This window comes from Medicago truncatula, chromosome 2, assembly GCF_003473485.1.
Source record: "Medicago truncatula cultivar Jemalong A17 chromosome 2, MtrunA17r5.0-ANR, whole genome shotgun sequence".
NCBI lineage: Eukaryota > Viridiplantae > Streptophyta > Magnoliopsida > Fabales > Fabaceae > Medicago > Medicago truncatula.
The window spans coordinates 33,357,679-33,371,636 of NC_053043.1; the positions used below are offsets into that span (position 1 = coordinate 33,357,679).

At 31.1% G+C, this 13,958-nt stretch overlaps 1 protein-coding gene across 1 annotated transcript; it reads right to left on the reverse strand.

The window, feature by feature from the left end:
- Window positions 1–8,019: 8,019 nt before the first annotated feature.
- Window positions 8,020–13,024, reverse strand: LOC11446029 (WAT1-related protein At4g30420). Its single transcript, XM_003595999.4, has 7 exons — window positions 12,814–13,024; window positions 12,605–12,676; window positions 10,802–10,918; window positions 10,458–10,695; window positions 9,104–9,262; window positions 8,853–9,004; window positions 8,020–8,421 (listed from the first exon to the last, which is right to left on the reverse strand). Exons 1-7 carry the CDS (start codon window positions 12,996–12,998, stop codon window positions 8,232–8,234), a joined length of 1,113 nt encoding a protein of 370 aa, XP_003596047.1. The 5' UTR covers window positions 12,999–13,024; the 3' UTR covers window positions 8,020–8,231.
- Window positions 13,025–13,958: the final 934 nt, after the last annotated feature.

Sequence of the window (13,958 nt, forward strand, 5' to 3'; positions counted from 1 at the left end):
CGACGAATGTTGAATATTTTCTATATTTTGCATTCAGCTACTATTTTCAACCCAACCGATTTCTTAACTCCTAATCCAAAAATCAATTCTTTCCTCTTGATCCAAGCATCGGGGTGACTACGACCATTCAAATGTGATTAAATAATTTTTTATTATTGCTTATTGGTTACGGTCCAAATTATAAATCGGTCAAGACAACCAGAATTTAAGAAACGGGCCCGCCAAAAGGCACAAAGCTACCACCGTGGCAAGCAACACGGCAATGTGTCGCTATATAAAATGATCTTTTACCTTGAGTAAATAGTCAATTTCCCCCTTAAAATTGTAAGTTTCGTCAATTACCCCCATGAAATTAACAAAATTTCAATTACCCCCCTGAAATTGCATAACGTTAATCAATTTACCTCTCCGTCAAATTTTTCTATTAACTGTTTACGGTTATGATCAAATACCACCCCCCCCCCCCCCCCCTGAAATTTTGCACTTATACGCAAAATGCCCCATAAACTTAAAAATTTAGATTTTTTTTCTTACAAAAAATCATACATTTAGTTCTTCAAGTAGTATATTGTACCTATTGTCATAAAAATTCTATTCACAAGAAAATGAATGAATATATGCCAAAGAAATCATGATTTTGTCATGTGCAGCCTTTTCATTCATATTTCATATTTATCAACAAGGAGCAAGATAAATTTTTTACAAAGAAGGTAAAACTAAAAACCAAACATTAAAAAGATATCAAGCCGTTGAAATAAACTAAGACAAGAATGCCATAGCAGCAGAAAATTGATATCTATCACATAACTTTGTAGTACAATGTGAACTACCGGCTTCATGCAGAAAGTCTATGACATAATATATTTAACATGTTGGAGCTAATAGATATGACATTTCCTGCATTATAAAAATTATATCATTAATTAATTTGCAAATTCACAAACCTAAGCCTTGTTTCTTCTTCCTTATGCAGATATTAACCTATGAATTTTCTTTATGCACACACAATTATCAAAGACTTGTGTACTTTATGACTGGATACTCTAACATAATTATCAACTTGTGTAAAAAAAGTCTTCTATATGTGTATATATTTAAAACACATGAGAGTAACCTTCGATAAAGATTTATATGACCAATAGCTGCATAAACATACATTCCATATAGATTTATATGATCAATAATTGTTAATTGTTTGCCTTTAATATCTTTTGAGTCGAGGATAAAAAAAAATATAAATTTTCAAGTTTAGGGGGCATTTTGCACATAAGTACAAAATTTCAGGGGGGTATTTGATCATAACCGTAAACAGTTAACAAAAAAATTTGACGGAGGGGATAAATTGATTAACGTTATGCAATTTCAGGGGATAATTGAAGTTTTATTAATTTCAGAGGATAATTAACGAAATCTACAATTTTGGGGGAAATTGAATATTTACTCCTTTCACCTTTTACCAATAATTTTCAACTTCCAAAAGTTGGCATTGGTAATATTTGCTTAATGAGGCTTTATTTAAACGTCATTCCTTGCAACAACAGTTATAAATAATATTTTCTTTTGCTAACCCTTTTTGGTGGGAACTTCATTCATCCCCATCCCCTGGTCATCTCTCCCTGTCACATTGCCATTGTCTTTGGAGGTATTCACATTATTTTCATTATTATTTCTTTATTTAATACAACAAATTCATAATGTTAATTCTTTATAAATGTGATATACCTCAAATCCTTAAATGGCATAGCTATTTTATTTTGATTAATTATGGTTACCCTAATAAATTTATCGTGTTTAATCAATTGTTTAATTTTTTGTTTATCAATGTAACGATTGAATGAAGCTTAGATTTTTATTTATTTTTGTTTAATCTGAATTCTGATTTTTATGGAGCTGCATTTCTTTTCTCTTTGACGAAGGTAATGTTGTTTTGTTGATTTACCCTAAAACGTAGCAAAAATTTAAAGGTTAGGACCTTTTCTTCATTGTACATTTGTGTTTTTTTTCGAAACTCGGTATCCGACCCAAAAACCTACTGCAAGGGACCAATCGACTCTGCACTAGTGGGGCCCAATTGAAGTCTGAGCAAACCTCTGTATGGACTGACCCAAACATCGGAATTGTTGGCACGTGAGACCTAGAGAGGAGCACACTCCTAGGTCCGATGTCTACACCACCACTAGGATAACCCTTGTGGGTTAATTGAAAATTTGTGTTAGATGAGTTTATTCATATGATATTTTCTTAGCTCCTTTATTAATGAAATTCAATTCTTTTATGTATCAGCACCCGATTCATTCTGTAAATTTTGTTTGTATTTCAGGATGGCCGCCAACTTCAGCTACTGGGATGATTGTGTTGATCCTCAGGATTTAGAGGCAATGTGGAATGTACCTGAAGTGAGTGCCGAGTGGTTAAAAGTTGGAGAGGAAAGAGGTCGAAAAGTTCATCTCTCTCGCGATCCTGATGGCCAGCCATATTTGACACAGACTGAAATGAGGGTACTGCACATCACCCTATGTTAATGATTTGACAGTATTTTGAGATACACTACATTTGTGACTGGATGATATTCGACTTCAGCACTGGAACGGGACAATATTGTAGGTTGTCGTTTGGTAGACCAAGAGATGAGGTTGTGCCCAAGATATACATGATACCCATATGTGGACCTTCTAGTGTCTAGACATCCACTCCAGTGTGCATAACAATAGGTGTTGAGCTTATCAATGGAGGAAGAATACAAATGTAAACTGAATTCAAGAGTGCCCTGAATGTACCAAATGATGTGCTTCAAGGAGGACATATGTTGTGTTTTCTGATCATGCATAAACAAACTTATTGAACCAAACTGCATTTTATACAATGTCTCTGAAGTTTTGATCATAACAAAGTTTGAAAGAACAATTTGATATATTAATGTGTGTTCAAGTGTGCAGGACCATAAAATTAAATTCTAATTCTAAAATCAAGTTTTGGTTCTGAAACTTCAAGATTCTGAACACATACGAGTGCATCTGAAGCAAGTGTGAAATTGTTAAGACTTGGAACAAGATATGAAGAAAGTGTTGGAATAAAATTGGTTTTGTACAATTCCTTTCGTGAAATATATATGTTATTTGTTGTAAAAATATATATGATTTGTAGTAGAAATATATGTTATTTGTTGTATAAATATATGTTATTTGTTGTAGAAATATATTTGATTTGTTGTAGAAATATATGTTATTTGTTGTGGAAATATATTTCTTATTTGGTGTAGAAATATATATGTTATAGAAATATATTTGTTATTAGTTATAGAAATATTTTATATTATATATATATATATATATATATATATATATATATATATTAGAATAGAATATTGTGACTTGGAGGGCAGATTTGGAAATAAGAGAAAATAAGTAGGTTAAGGATTTATATAAAAAGGGAGAGTTAGAATTAGAAAAGGAGGATTACGTGAAAACTGCTTTTTGAAAAAAAAGGGAGAAAACAAGAGAAGAGGAGAACCAAGAGGGAGAGATACCACCGATCATCAATACTAAGGTAAGGGTGAGACTAACTTTCTTGTATAATTCTGAAATTGAGTTTAGCATGTTGTAGGTTGTAGTTATGGGAATTTGGGAATTAAGTTTTGAAGTTGTAATTGGTTGTTAATAGAGTAGAAAATCCGTTGAATTTGTGTAGAATTGATGTTCAGATCATGGGTTATTTTTAGTGCAATGTTTTATATGGTTTTGAGTGCCTTAACATGTTTAGAAATGGTTAGACAAGTTTTTGGATCAAATTTGGGCATAGGGAAGTTAAAATTGGGATTTTGGGGTGAAAAGTGGGTTTTTCCCGAGGTGCTCTCTGACAACACGTCATGTTCTTGCGTCTTTTTCACACGTTTCTGTTTTGAATTGACATTTGATGTAAACATGAAAGATGTAGATAATTGAGTTAGCTTTCCAGTGGCTTTGGTTTGACATGAAAATGATTTTTGGTTCTTGAGATATAATGAAAATACTCCAAGTAGGTCTTAGTGGAATTTTATGAAAATTCAGCATAACCGTTTCTAAGTTAATCCAAAACTTATGGAATAATTCCAAACCTCAAAACTAGAAGTACTATGAGTTCAACTAGGGTGTTTAAGAGTATTTAACATATGTTTTGATGGATCTAATTTGGTTTGACGTGAATATATTTGTTGGATAATTTGAAATACATATATTATGTGAATGTTGTTGTTGAATAATTTGAGTTACATATATTTATGTGGAAAATGTATGATATAGAAAATAATGTTGTTATACCATTCAAGTTGTTATTATTAATGATGCTATGTTGTGAAGTTGTGATATGTTGATGTCTCTGTTGTATTGAATTATTAAATCATTAAGTTACATATGTTGGTCTAAGTTGTAAAGTTGTCTTTCCAAAGTGTTTTCAAAGTATTGGGGTCTTAAGTTGTTAATGTTGTCTAAGTTGTTGAAGTCGTAGTTGAAGTTGTTGTTGGTGACTGTTTATGTTCAGGTGTTTTGTGCGAGGTGATTTACTCTTACGTCGTTGTTTTATAAGAGGTGGTGTACTCTGATGTCGTTGTTTCATAAGAGGTGGTGTACTCTCACGTAGTTGTATTGACAGGTTGACGTTGTCATCGTCGAATCGTTGAAGTTGTTGTTGATGACAAACCATGGAATGTTAATGATTATGTTGTCGTTTATATTATTATGAGATGATGATTATGTTGTCGATTATGTTGTCGTTTATATTATTATGAGATGATGATTATGTTTTTGTTTATATTATTATAAGATGATGAATATGTTGTTGTTTATATTATTATTAGATGATGATTATGTTGTGTTGTATATGATTATTATTTTATGAAGTGTTGATTATGTTGTGTTGTATATGATTATTATTATTAAGTGATGATTATGTTGTACGTGTTGTTTAAGTTATTATGAGATGATGATTATATTGTGTTGTTTATGTTATTGTGAGATGATGATTATGTTGTGTGTTAAAAGATGATATTTATGATGTGATGATCTATGTTGGTTATGATTTGGTTATTATGTGCTATATGATGATGTTTATAATGTGATGAATATGAAGTTAATGATGATTAGAAGTTAATTGAGTTATTAAGAAGTATTACATGAAGAATTATTATTACTAATAGATGAAGTTTAAGTTGTTAAATGCATTTGATGAATTATATGCTTAATATTATTGTTTGTGAAATCTCGCCCCTTCTGCTTGGAAATGTTGCTCTTCGTATGAGTAACTTGCAGGTGATCGAGTTTAAGTTGCTGTTAGATTGCTGTCGTGAGTGGATTATCTCTCACGTGTGTCTTTAGGTGTTCTGATACGTAACGGGATGAGAACTTTGTTGCATGCTTTTTCTATTCCTTACATATTGCTTATGAATTTACATGATTAAGTTGTTAATTGGATTTTTATGAGATGTTTTGATGAGGCCTTCGTGCCAAGACTATTTTAGATGTTTGAATAAATTCCGCTGCGAAGTATTAAATATTATGTTAATGAATTTTGAAGGATAATTAGTTAATTATTCCGTTTATGATTTTAAGAAAAGAAGTGTGACATTCCGTTTATGTGAATTACTCTGATTAATTAAATGAAATTTTTACCTTGGGAAAACGGGGTGTTACAATCTTCATCATCTCACCCATCAACTTTTATCTTCAAAACCCATAATAAAACACAAGATTAGAAGAAAAAAAAATGCATTCAATTTTCTACCACCCCTCTTTAACATCATCATCAATTCAGTCACAATCGTTCCTCCAATTTTTCGTCCCTCTCTCTCTTTGCGCTTCCTTAAAATCTTCTCCTTCACATACATTCACCCTCCAAAAACCTTTTTCATTTCTCTTCTAACCTTCAATTTTGCTTTTCAATAGGAAAACACAAGAAGAAATCCAAAATCTCCGATGACACCACCGTAATTCTAAGAAATGTGGGGGCTTCTTCAACATGTATATTTTAAACCAACACTACCAATCTCCACCTTGATTGAAAATGATGTGTCCTATCCCTCTCTTGTTGTCTTGGAGCATTGATTTGTTGTTTCTATTAATGCTCCTATAGGCTCCTGATCAAGTGTATGGGTAACCTCTCTTAGATATAAGTTTTTCTACATATTCATAAGTGATGTGATTCTAAATAAATCACATTTGAAACCCAATAATATCCCACTCAACTATGAGTTCCCATCTCCTATATTTGATCCAAACACTAGAATCCCACTTTTGCTCCACCGCCAAGCCAAACCAGACTTTGATACCACTTGTTAGGGAGTTCGGCGGAGCGTCAGGAGCAACAATGGATCAATGCTCTAGGACAACAAGAGAGAGAGAGACGCCACATCTTTAACAAAAACCTTAAGACTTCAATATATGAATCACCTCTCTTATATATCATACATTTGACCCAATTGTAGGTGATGTGGAACTAAACCGCTCACACTTGAAACCCAAAATTATTATCAACCTCATACTATAACCTCACCATACAAAAAAATTTGTTATTCAAAAAATAGTGAAATGATTTTTAGGTTTTATTTCACTTTGTATTTTTCATATAATTCACTAACTTATTATGAAGTTGCTTATAGTGTTAGGCTTGTGTTTTGATGATGTTTATTAGGTAAATTCCTTTGATGATATTTAAATAAGTTTTAGTTAAAACATGGAACAAGTTAAAACACCTAGCAATTATTGTCTCATTGTGTCATATATGTTTTGTATGTCAAGTGTGTCTCTATGTGTGAAAACCTTCATTTTTGAGCAGCAAAAACTTTTTTCGAGGTCCTTGATTCGATTCATAACACTTTGAATCGTATCAATCATTTTCTCTGTCATTGTTTCTTGTTGGTCATGTAGTTTGATTTGATTCATGATTCTTTGAATCGTATCACATGTGAATTGAATCAAAATATCCTGATTCGTATCATTGTTTTTCTATGGTCTTGTATTTTGCCTTATTGAATCGAATCACAATTCTTTGATTCGTATCAATCTTCATAGCCTAGACCTGTCCATTTACACACGTATGAATCATATCATACATTATCTAATTCGAGTCAATACGTTGTTTTTGCCAAAAATATTGAACATATCACTCATTCCTATATAGTGCTATACCTATACCACTCTCAAACTATGGAATCAATTGCAATTATAATGCTTGAGTCTTCAAACCTCTGTCTCCACTTGTTCATTAGATTAAACACTTTTCTTAGAATCTTTGTGGATTGTGAGTCATAAATTGCTAGAGTGCTATAGGGATTGTAAATTGGTTTCTTTCAAGGAACTTGATTGGGAATCAAGGGTCCAAAGGGGGTTCTTTCTAATCTTCTCAAGTTCAAGGGGATCCAAGCTCCAGAGATAGCAAAGAATAGTTTGAGGTGAAGAACTTCAAGGATTCCATGGGTGTTTGAGTTTCGAAGACTTGAAGAATCACCAATTCAAGGGTTACTTGAAGATTGAGAGTTGTGGTTGATTGGGATTGAAGATTAGGATTATCGAGAGAATTCTTTGTAATCATAAAAATTGTAATCAAATTTCAACAATAGTGGAAGTCCTTGATAGAGACGTATTCTATCAGGAAGAGTAAACGTACCCCGAAGCGAGAACGAAATGGAGAACAACTGTAAAAATTATGGTGTTCTTCTCTTCCCTTTCCTCTTTGATTTTGCTTTATTTCTTGTATATGAATTTTAATGTTTGTTGCTATAGTTGATTTAATTGTTTTTTTTGGTTACATATAGTAGATTTAATTGTGATCCTTTTTAAGACTTAATAACTAATCTTAATTCATTGAATTAAAATTCTTTTCAAATTCAATTTCATTACAATTGAACTTCAATTAGATTTCAAATCATTAATTCATATACTTTTTGTTCCTTAGTGTTAGTTTGTTTTATTGCAATTAGGTTTGAATTGAGCCTGTCTAATTTTGTAAATCGTGTTGTTGAATATCGATATTTGATTGTGCTTAATAAGATTCTATATTTGAACATCTCAATTCAATAATCAATCTTAATGCTTTTATACATGCATGAATACATACACACAGACACACATGCATAAAAAGATTAAAATGTTTAAAGTTCATCTATAATGCTCAAAAGCTATATCAAGGAAAGCAAAAATAGAAATGCCAATGTGACATTCATTTATTCTAGCACAAAATAGCAGTAATGTAATGTTGATTCATCAGGGTAAAAGAGGATCTTCCAAATCAGTTTTACAGTATGTTTTTTCACAATATTCATTGGCAACAATTCCCTCTGTCGCATTAACGATAGATTTTTGATTTCCCTTCTCTTTCACATCAACTACATCTTCAGCTTTTCCCCAAAGAACAATATACAAGCCAATGATCACTCCAATTGCACCTATCAAGCTATAACAAACATGAAGCAGAAGAATCATTTAGTTAGATTAATACCGTTGGTCGAAATCACCTATAATTCAAAGGCTACTTTTAGCCTCCTAACTTTCTTAAAGTTGCGATTTTTGCCCCTAAGAAAAAAACTACAAAATTACCCCCTAACTTTTGCATCTGTGGCAGTTTTGGCCTCCAAGGGCAATTTTGACTCGGTTTACGCTGACGTGGCATCCTAAGTGAGGTGACACGTGTTATTTTTTTTTTTTACCAAGAATTGGCCTTGGGGGGTCAAAACTGCTACAGTTGCAAAACTTAGGGAGCAGTTTTGTAGTTTTTTTTTCTTAGGAGGCCAAAATCGCAACTTCGTGAAAGATAGGAGACGAAAGAAAACTGCTATTAAGCCTAATTCAAATTGTTTTATGAAATAAGAATTTAACTATTACTACCTTCCAATGTATACTTCCTCATGAAGCAACAAAACAGCTAATACAGTCACAATTAATGTGGAAACAGGAGTAAACATAGCAGAGAATAGAGGTCCTCTTCTTGAAATGCACCATGCTTGGAGACACAAGGCTACTGCGGATCCCATAACTCCCTACAAAATGTATTTATTCTTAATTAGGAAAATGATGATGTATCAATTTATATATATAGACAAGTATTTTTATATCATCATGGAAGATCATCCACATACTGAATATAAAATGCAACCAAATTGAAGTAGAGAAGTAATCTTCCACGCATTTAGATCTGCCTCCATGAATAGTGTCACTAGTGATGATTGTAATGTTGCCATTAAACACATCCAGGCTGAAAGAGATAAGGTATTTGGATGGCTTGCATATGCTGGAACCTGAGTAAGATGTAAAGGATTAAGAGTATTTCCTTTACATGAATTTTATCAAATTAATTCCCTATCATAAAACTTGGAAGACTTGTTAGATTGACACTATGAAACCCATATACTAAAAAAATAGAGACGTATCTGTATCGGATATTATGTATCGAAAACCGATACTCTGCGGAGGTTCGCGAGTACGTGCCCATGAAAAATTGGAATTCATTGTTTTTTTGAAATATTTTAAAATTATTTTATTGGATATTTATGAGATACTTCACATATATAAGCGGATACTTATGAGATAATTCACGAATATTATTTGATCACAAGAGGAGCCAAGAGGATCATCCATATTAGGTTAAGAGAAACAACATAAGGAGAATTGGACACCACATCAACTAAAATGCTTAAGGCATGTTTAGAGTTGTGTTATTTGAACATCCATTTTGATGACAACTTTTGTGACAATCAAAATTTTACAAAGAAAATGATGTATTAACACAAAAATCAAAGCAATAGAGAGAGAAATTAAAAACATAATATGAGTGTGAGAGAGAAAGTTGTCACAAAAGTTGTCAAAAATGGTTGTTCAAATATCATTTCTCTTTAATTTATGAGTCATGTAGTTATATATTGTTCAACCATCACTTTTTCATGCAAGGTGAGACTTCTAACTTCACACTTTAACAACATATATGTATTCTAGAAAACGTGAGGTAAAAAATGATGAGACATGTTGTAAGAATTTAGTGGAAATGTAGACAATTCAATTCAAGATGTGAATTAGTAGAGTTATCACTTTACCAATCAGACTTAAAATGTATATTTTTTTTTTTATGGATGATGGTATATGAAAGAAAAAACTTAATCAACCAGCATTAAACAAAATTTGTTTTGAGTACATTTAATGACACTTTTGTGATATTCTTTTTAGTTTTTTATACATTGTGATATTTATAATTATATATTAATGAAGAATATTCAATGTATATACTTTTAAGTACTTTACTTGCATGAAAGTTTTAATATAATTTTTTTGTCGATGTATCCTATCCTAAATTTTAAAAAAAATTTAATTATCCATGTATCCATATTAATGTATCGTATTGTATTCATTAGCTATAGTTTTTTCAAACAAATAAAAAAATGAACTATTGAAATATGTAGGATTACTGTTGTATGATGATTATTGACACAATTAAAATACCTGCAAAATAAGCCAAACTGACCAGGCAACACAGCTTCCAAAAAGAACCAAACATCCAAGCAACCAATTCTCATCACTTCCTAAGGTTGTGCCAATGATTGATTTTGAAGTTATGCTTTCTGCATTTAGCAGCTTTGGACCCTTCAATAGTGCAATGAACACTGCTCCACTTACACCTATAATTGTTCCTATTATTTTGGCTATAGTTCTCAAACTTCTAATATTCACTTGCTCCATTCTGTAAAATATTTTCAATTTCAAATTAAAAAACAAATTCATTTGAATATTGAGTAACAAAACTGGTCCATTTTCATAAATTTAGTCATCAATTAGTTAGTAGTTACCCTACGAAAGCTGCTATTACAAATGTCACTGCTGGAACTAGATTGCACATTGCACTTGTAACTGAAGAAGAGACTAGATATAAACCCCAAGATAGTAAATTTTGATCCAAGGTAATGCTGCAACACAAAAAGTGAAAAATCCAATCAATCTCATATATATGTATATACAGTAAGTTTTTTTTAGAGGAAATAGTATTTAATTATTTTCTTTAAAACTTATGGTGCGTTTGATATGCTAAATAATAACGGCTGGACAGAACATCACAAAGACACAGACCAATACAACACAAGATAGAACAACACTTGACAAACTTTTATGATATTCCTTCAAAAAAACTTTTATAGTTGTTTGTTGTTTATTTGCAGTCTTGACATTGCTTATATTTCTGGGTTGTTGAGTATATAAATGTGTTTGGGTACCCTCATCATTGCAGTCTAACATTGCTTATATTAGCATGAGATTCAAACTCATTTAACATGGTACTAGAGCCGGGTTAATGATTGCAATGTAGGAAATAAACGCAAGCGCACACCGGGTGTTATGGTTGGTGTTAAAGTTGATTTAAAAGAGTGTGCAATTTTTTTTTGGAGTCTCACATTGTTCATACTCCCGAGTTGTTGAGTGTATAAATATATGTTTGGAGGTCTTCATATTTTGAACTAACTTTTTTAATGAGGTCCATACTCATTTAATAGTTAACCCATGTGACTTGTAGAAGCTCCTCGAGGGACGGAACCAGAAAAAAAAAATTAGGGTGGCAAAAATTTAACATGTGCGAAATAAAATAAAAAATTATTAACATCATTATAAAAAAAATAATTACTATACAAAACAAATTAAGTTTGTTTATGTTAATTGGAGTTTTATTTTTCGACAAACAAAAACGTACTCCACAAAAATGTAAGTATTATGAGTGGTTTTTATTTTGGATAAAATAAGTATTGAGATTTTAAAATAGTCTAAGAAAATAATAGGTTTTAATTTGTTGATGAGATTTACATAACCCACTGAACTCAAAAGGATACTCTTCATAAAATAAGGGACATCTACCACAATGAATGCTTCATTATTGACATGAATAATTGATATTTAACAACTGTATTTGGCTATTTGTTGAAATTTTAATAAATAGTAAAATTTATAGTGAAGTTTGAATTTCGATACGCTGAAACATCCATATATTTTTATAAAGAAATGTTAGTTGATACTTGATAGTATATTCTTGAAAGAGAGAAATGTCAGCATGGTTCAAATCTTGGTAAAAGTTTAACACCTCAACATTCATATGTCTAGATTTAAACCATAAACATCTAATTAAGTTGGAAGATATTTCTAACAATCTTATCTAAATGCTCCTGAATGATGATTTATTAATTTGACTGAATACTTTGTTCAATAAGAAAAAATACTTCATACTTTGCCCAACTTCTCCATAAACTAAGAAGTATAATTTGTGATTGTAACTGTTTGTAATTATAACAACTGAATTATGAACAAGAAAAACTCAATTAGGACCTTTTTTGTAAAAAAAATAAAAAATAAAAACTCAATTAGGACCCAAGCCAAATCGGTCCATTCTACTTTAATAATTTAGCCATATTTTTTTCTTTTTTCAATAAAACAATTTAGACATCATTTTATTTAACAATAGGTAGTTCCGTCCCTGAGCTCCTCTTAACCTCATTTTTGTGGGTTTGGAGTAACCCTAGTGCTTATAAGAGAAAAAATAGGAAGGGAATTTGTGATTTACATGAACATAAATATGCATTTATACTATTCAAGATTCAAGAATAGAAACAAACCCAACTAGTGAAGTGATGAATATCCAAGAAAAACTCTTTAAATTTAAGGAATGGGAGGAGCCAGAATTTCTCCTGTAAAAAAGAAAATAAACAAATTAAATAAATAATGAATTAATTAATACACTTTAGATAAGAGGGATGGATATAATAATTGAGGAATTAATAAAAAAAAAAACAATGAAAGAGATAGATCAATGATAGTAAAGTACCCTGATAAATAAGCAACAGGAGCAAGAAAAATGGTTGCAAAAGCATAGCGATATACTACAAATACCATTGGACTCAAACCCTCCAAAAGTACAATTCTTGTACCAAGAGTCAAGCCTGAATATATTAACTGTATCAATAACATAACCATTATTGGTAAGTAGTACTCCATGTTGAAATTTCCCATTTTGCTATGTTATGTACATTGAGAAGGAGATACATATTATATATATATATATACTCCCTCAACCAATATTGCTATATGGTGTGAACTTTGGACGTGAGGAAATGGACGAAACGTGCAAAAGTTAAATTCTAGGTGCATAGCCAAAATACAAAGGTGGTTGGAGTAAAAGAATTAGTAGATAAAATAAAATAAATAATAATAGTATTAGATATTTACTATATATTAATATTACTTACATATGAATAGGAGGCAAGCAGGCAACAAGCTGCGCCGTTAGACCTTTTTGGATGGCAAAACCAATATTCGTAAACACAATATTCATAGACTTAGGAGACATAACATTGCTATACATAACCCTTTTTGGTTGGAGTTAAAATTATTTTTCTATAAAATATAATAAAAATATAATTCTCCCATTACACAATTCATGGGGTAGTTGGAATTAGAAGTAGTTGGGTGATTAGTAGCACAATTGCACGTACATAACTTGTTTCATCCAAATTCGTCTTGTATGTACACACTCTCTTGAACGGTGTCTCTAATACTCACTCTTTTATTGATTTAAATCATTGCGGGTCTATGCTTTGAAAAGTGAACCTATATAAATTGGTGGAACAAACATTGATTTCATCCAATAAAAAAATAAATACTAAAAATAGTGTTGAAAAATAAATGTTGTTAGCATTCCTCTTCGCACTACTAAACATGATTTTTTTTATATTACTACATGTCCTTCCGTCCATTTTTATAAAACAATTTTCCAAATATATAAAGTATTACATTAAGAAAAATTGTTGAAATAATAAATTTATCACAATTGTGTATGTTTTATTAAAGGGAGATGCTAACAAGTGTCTTAGGCATCTATTAAGAAATTTAAATTGAAAAGTTTATTTTAAAAATTGTTCATTCAACACATTGAAACAATAAAATATAAATTTTTCTACCTGAATTTCATCA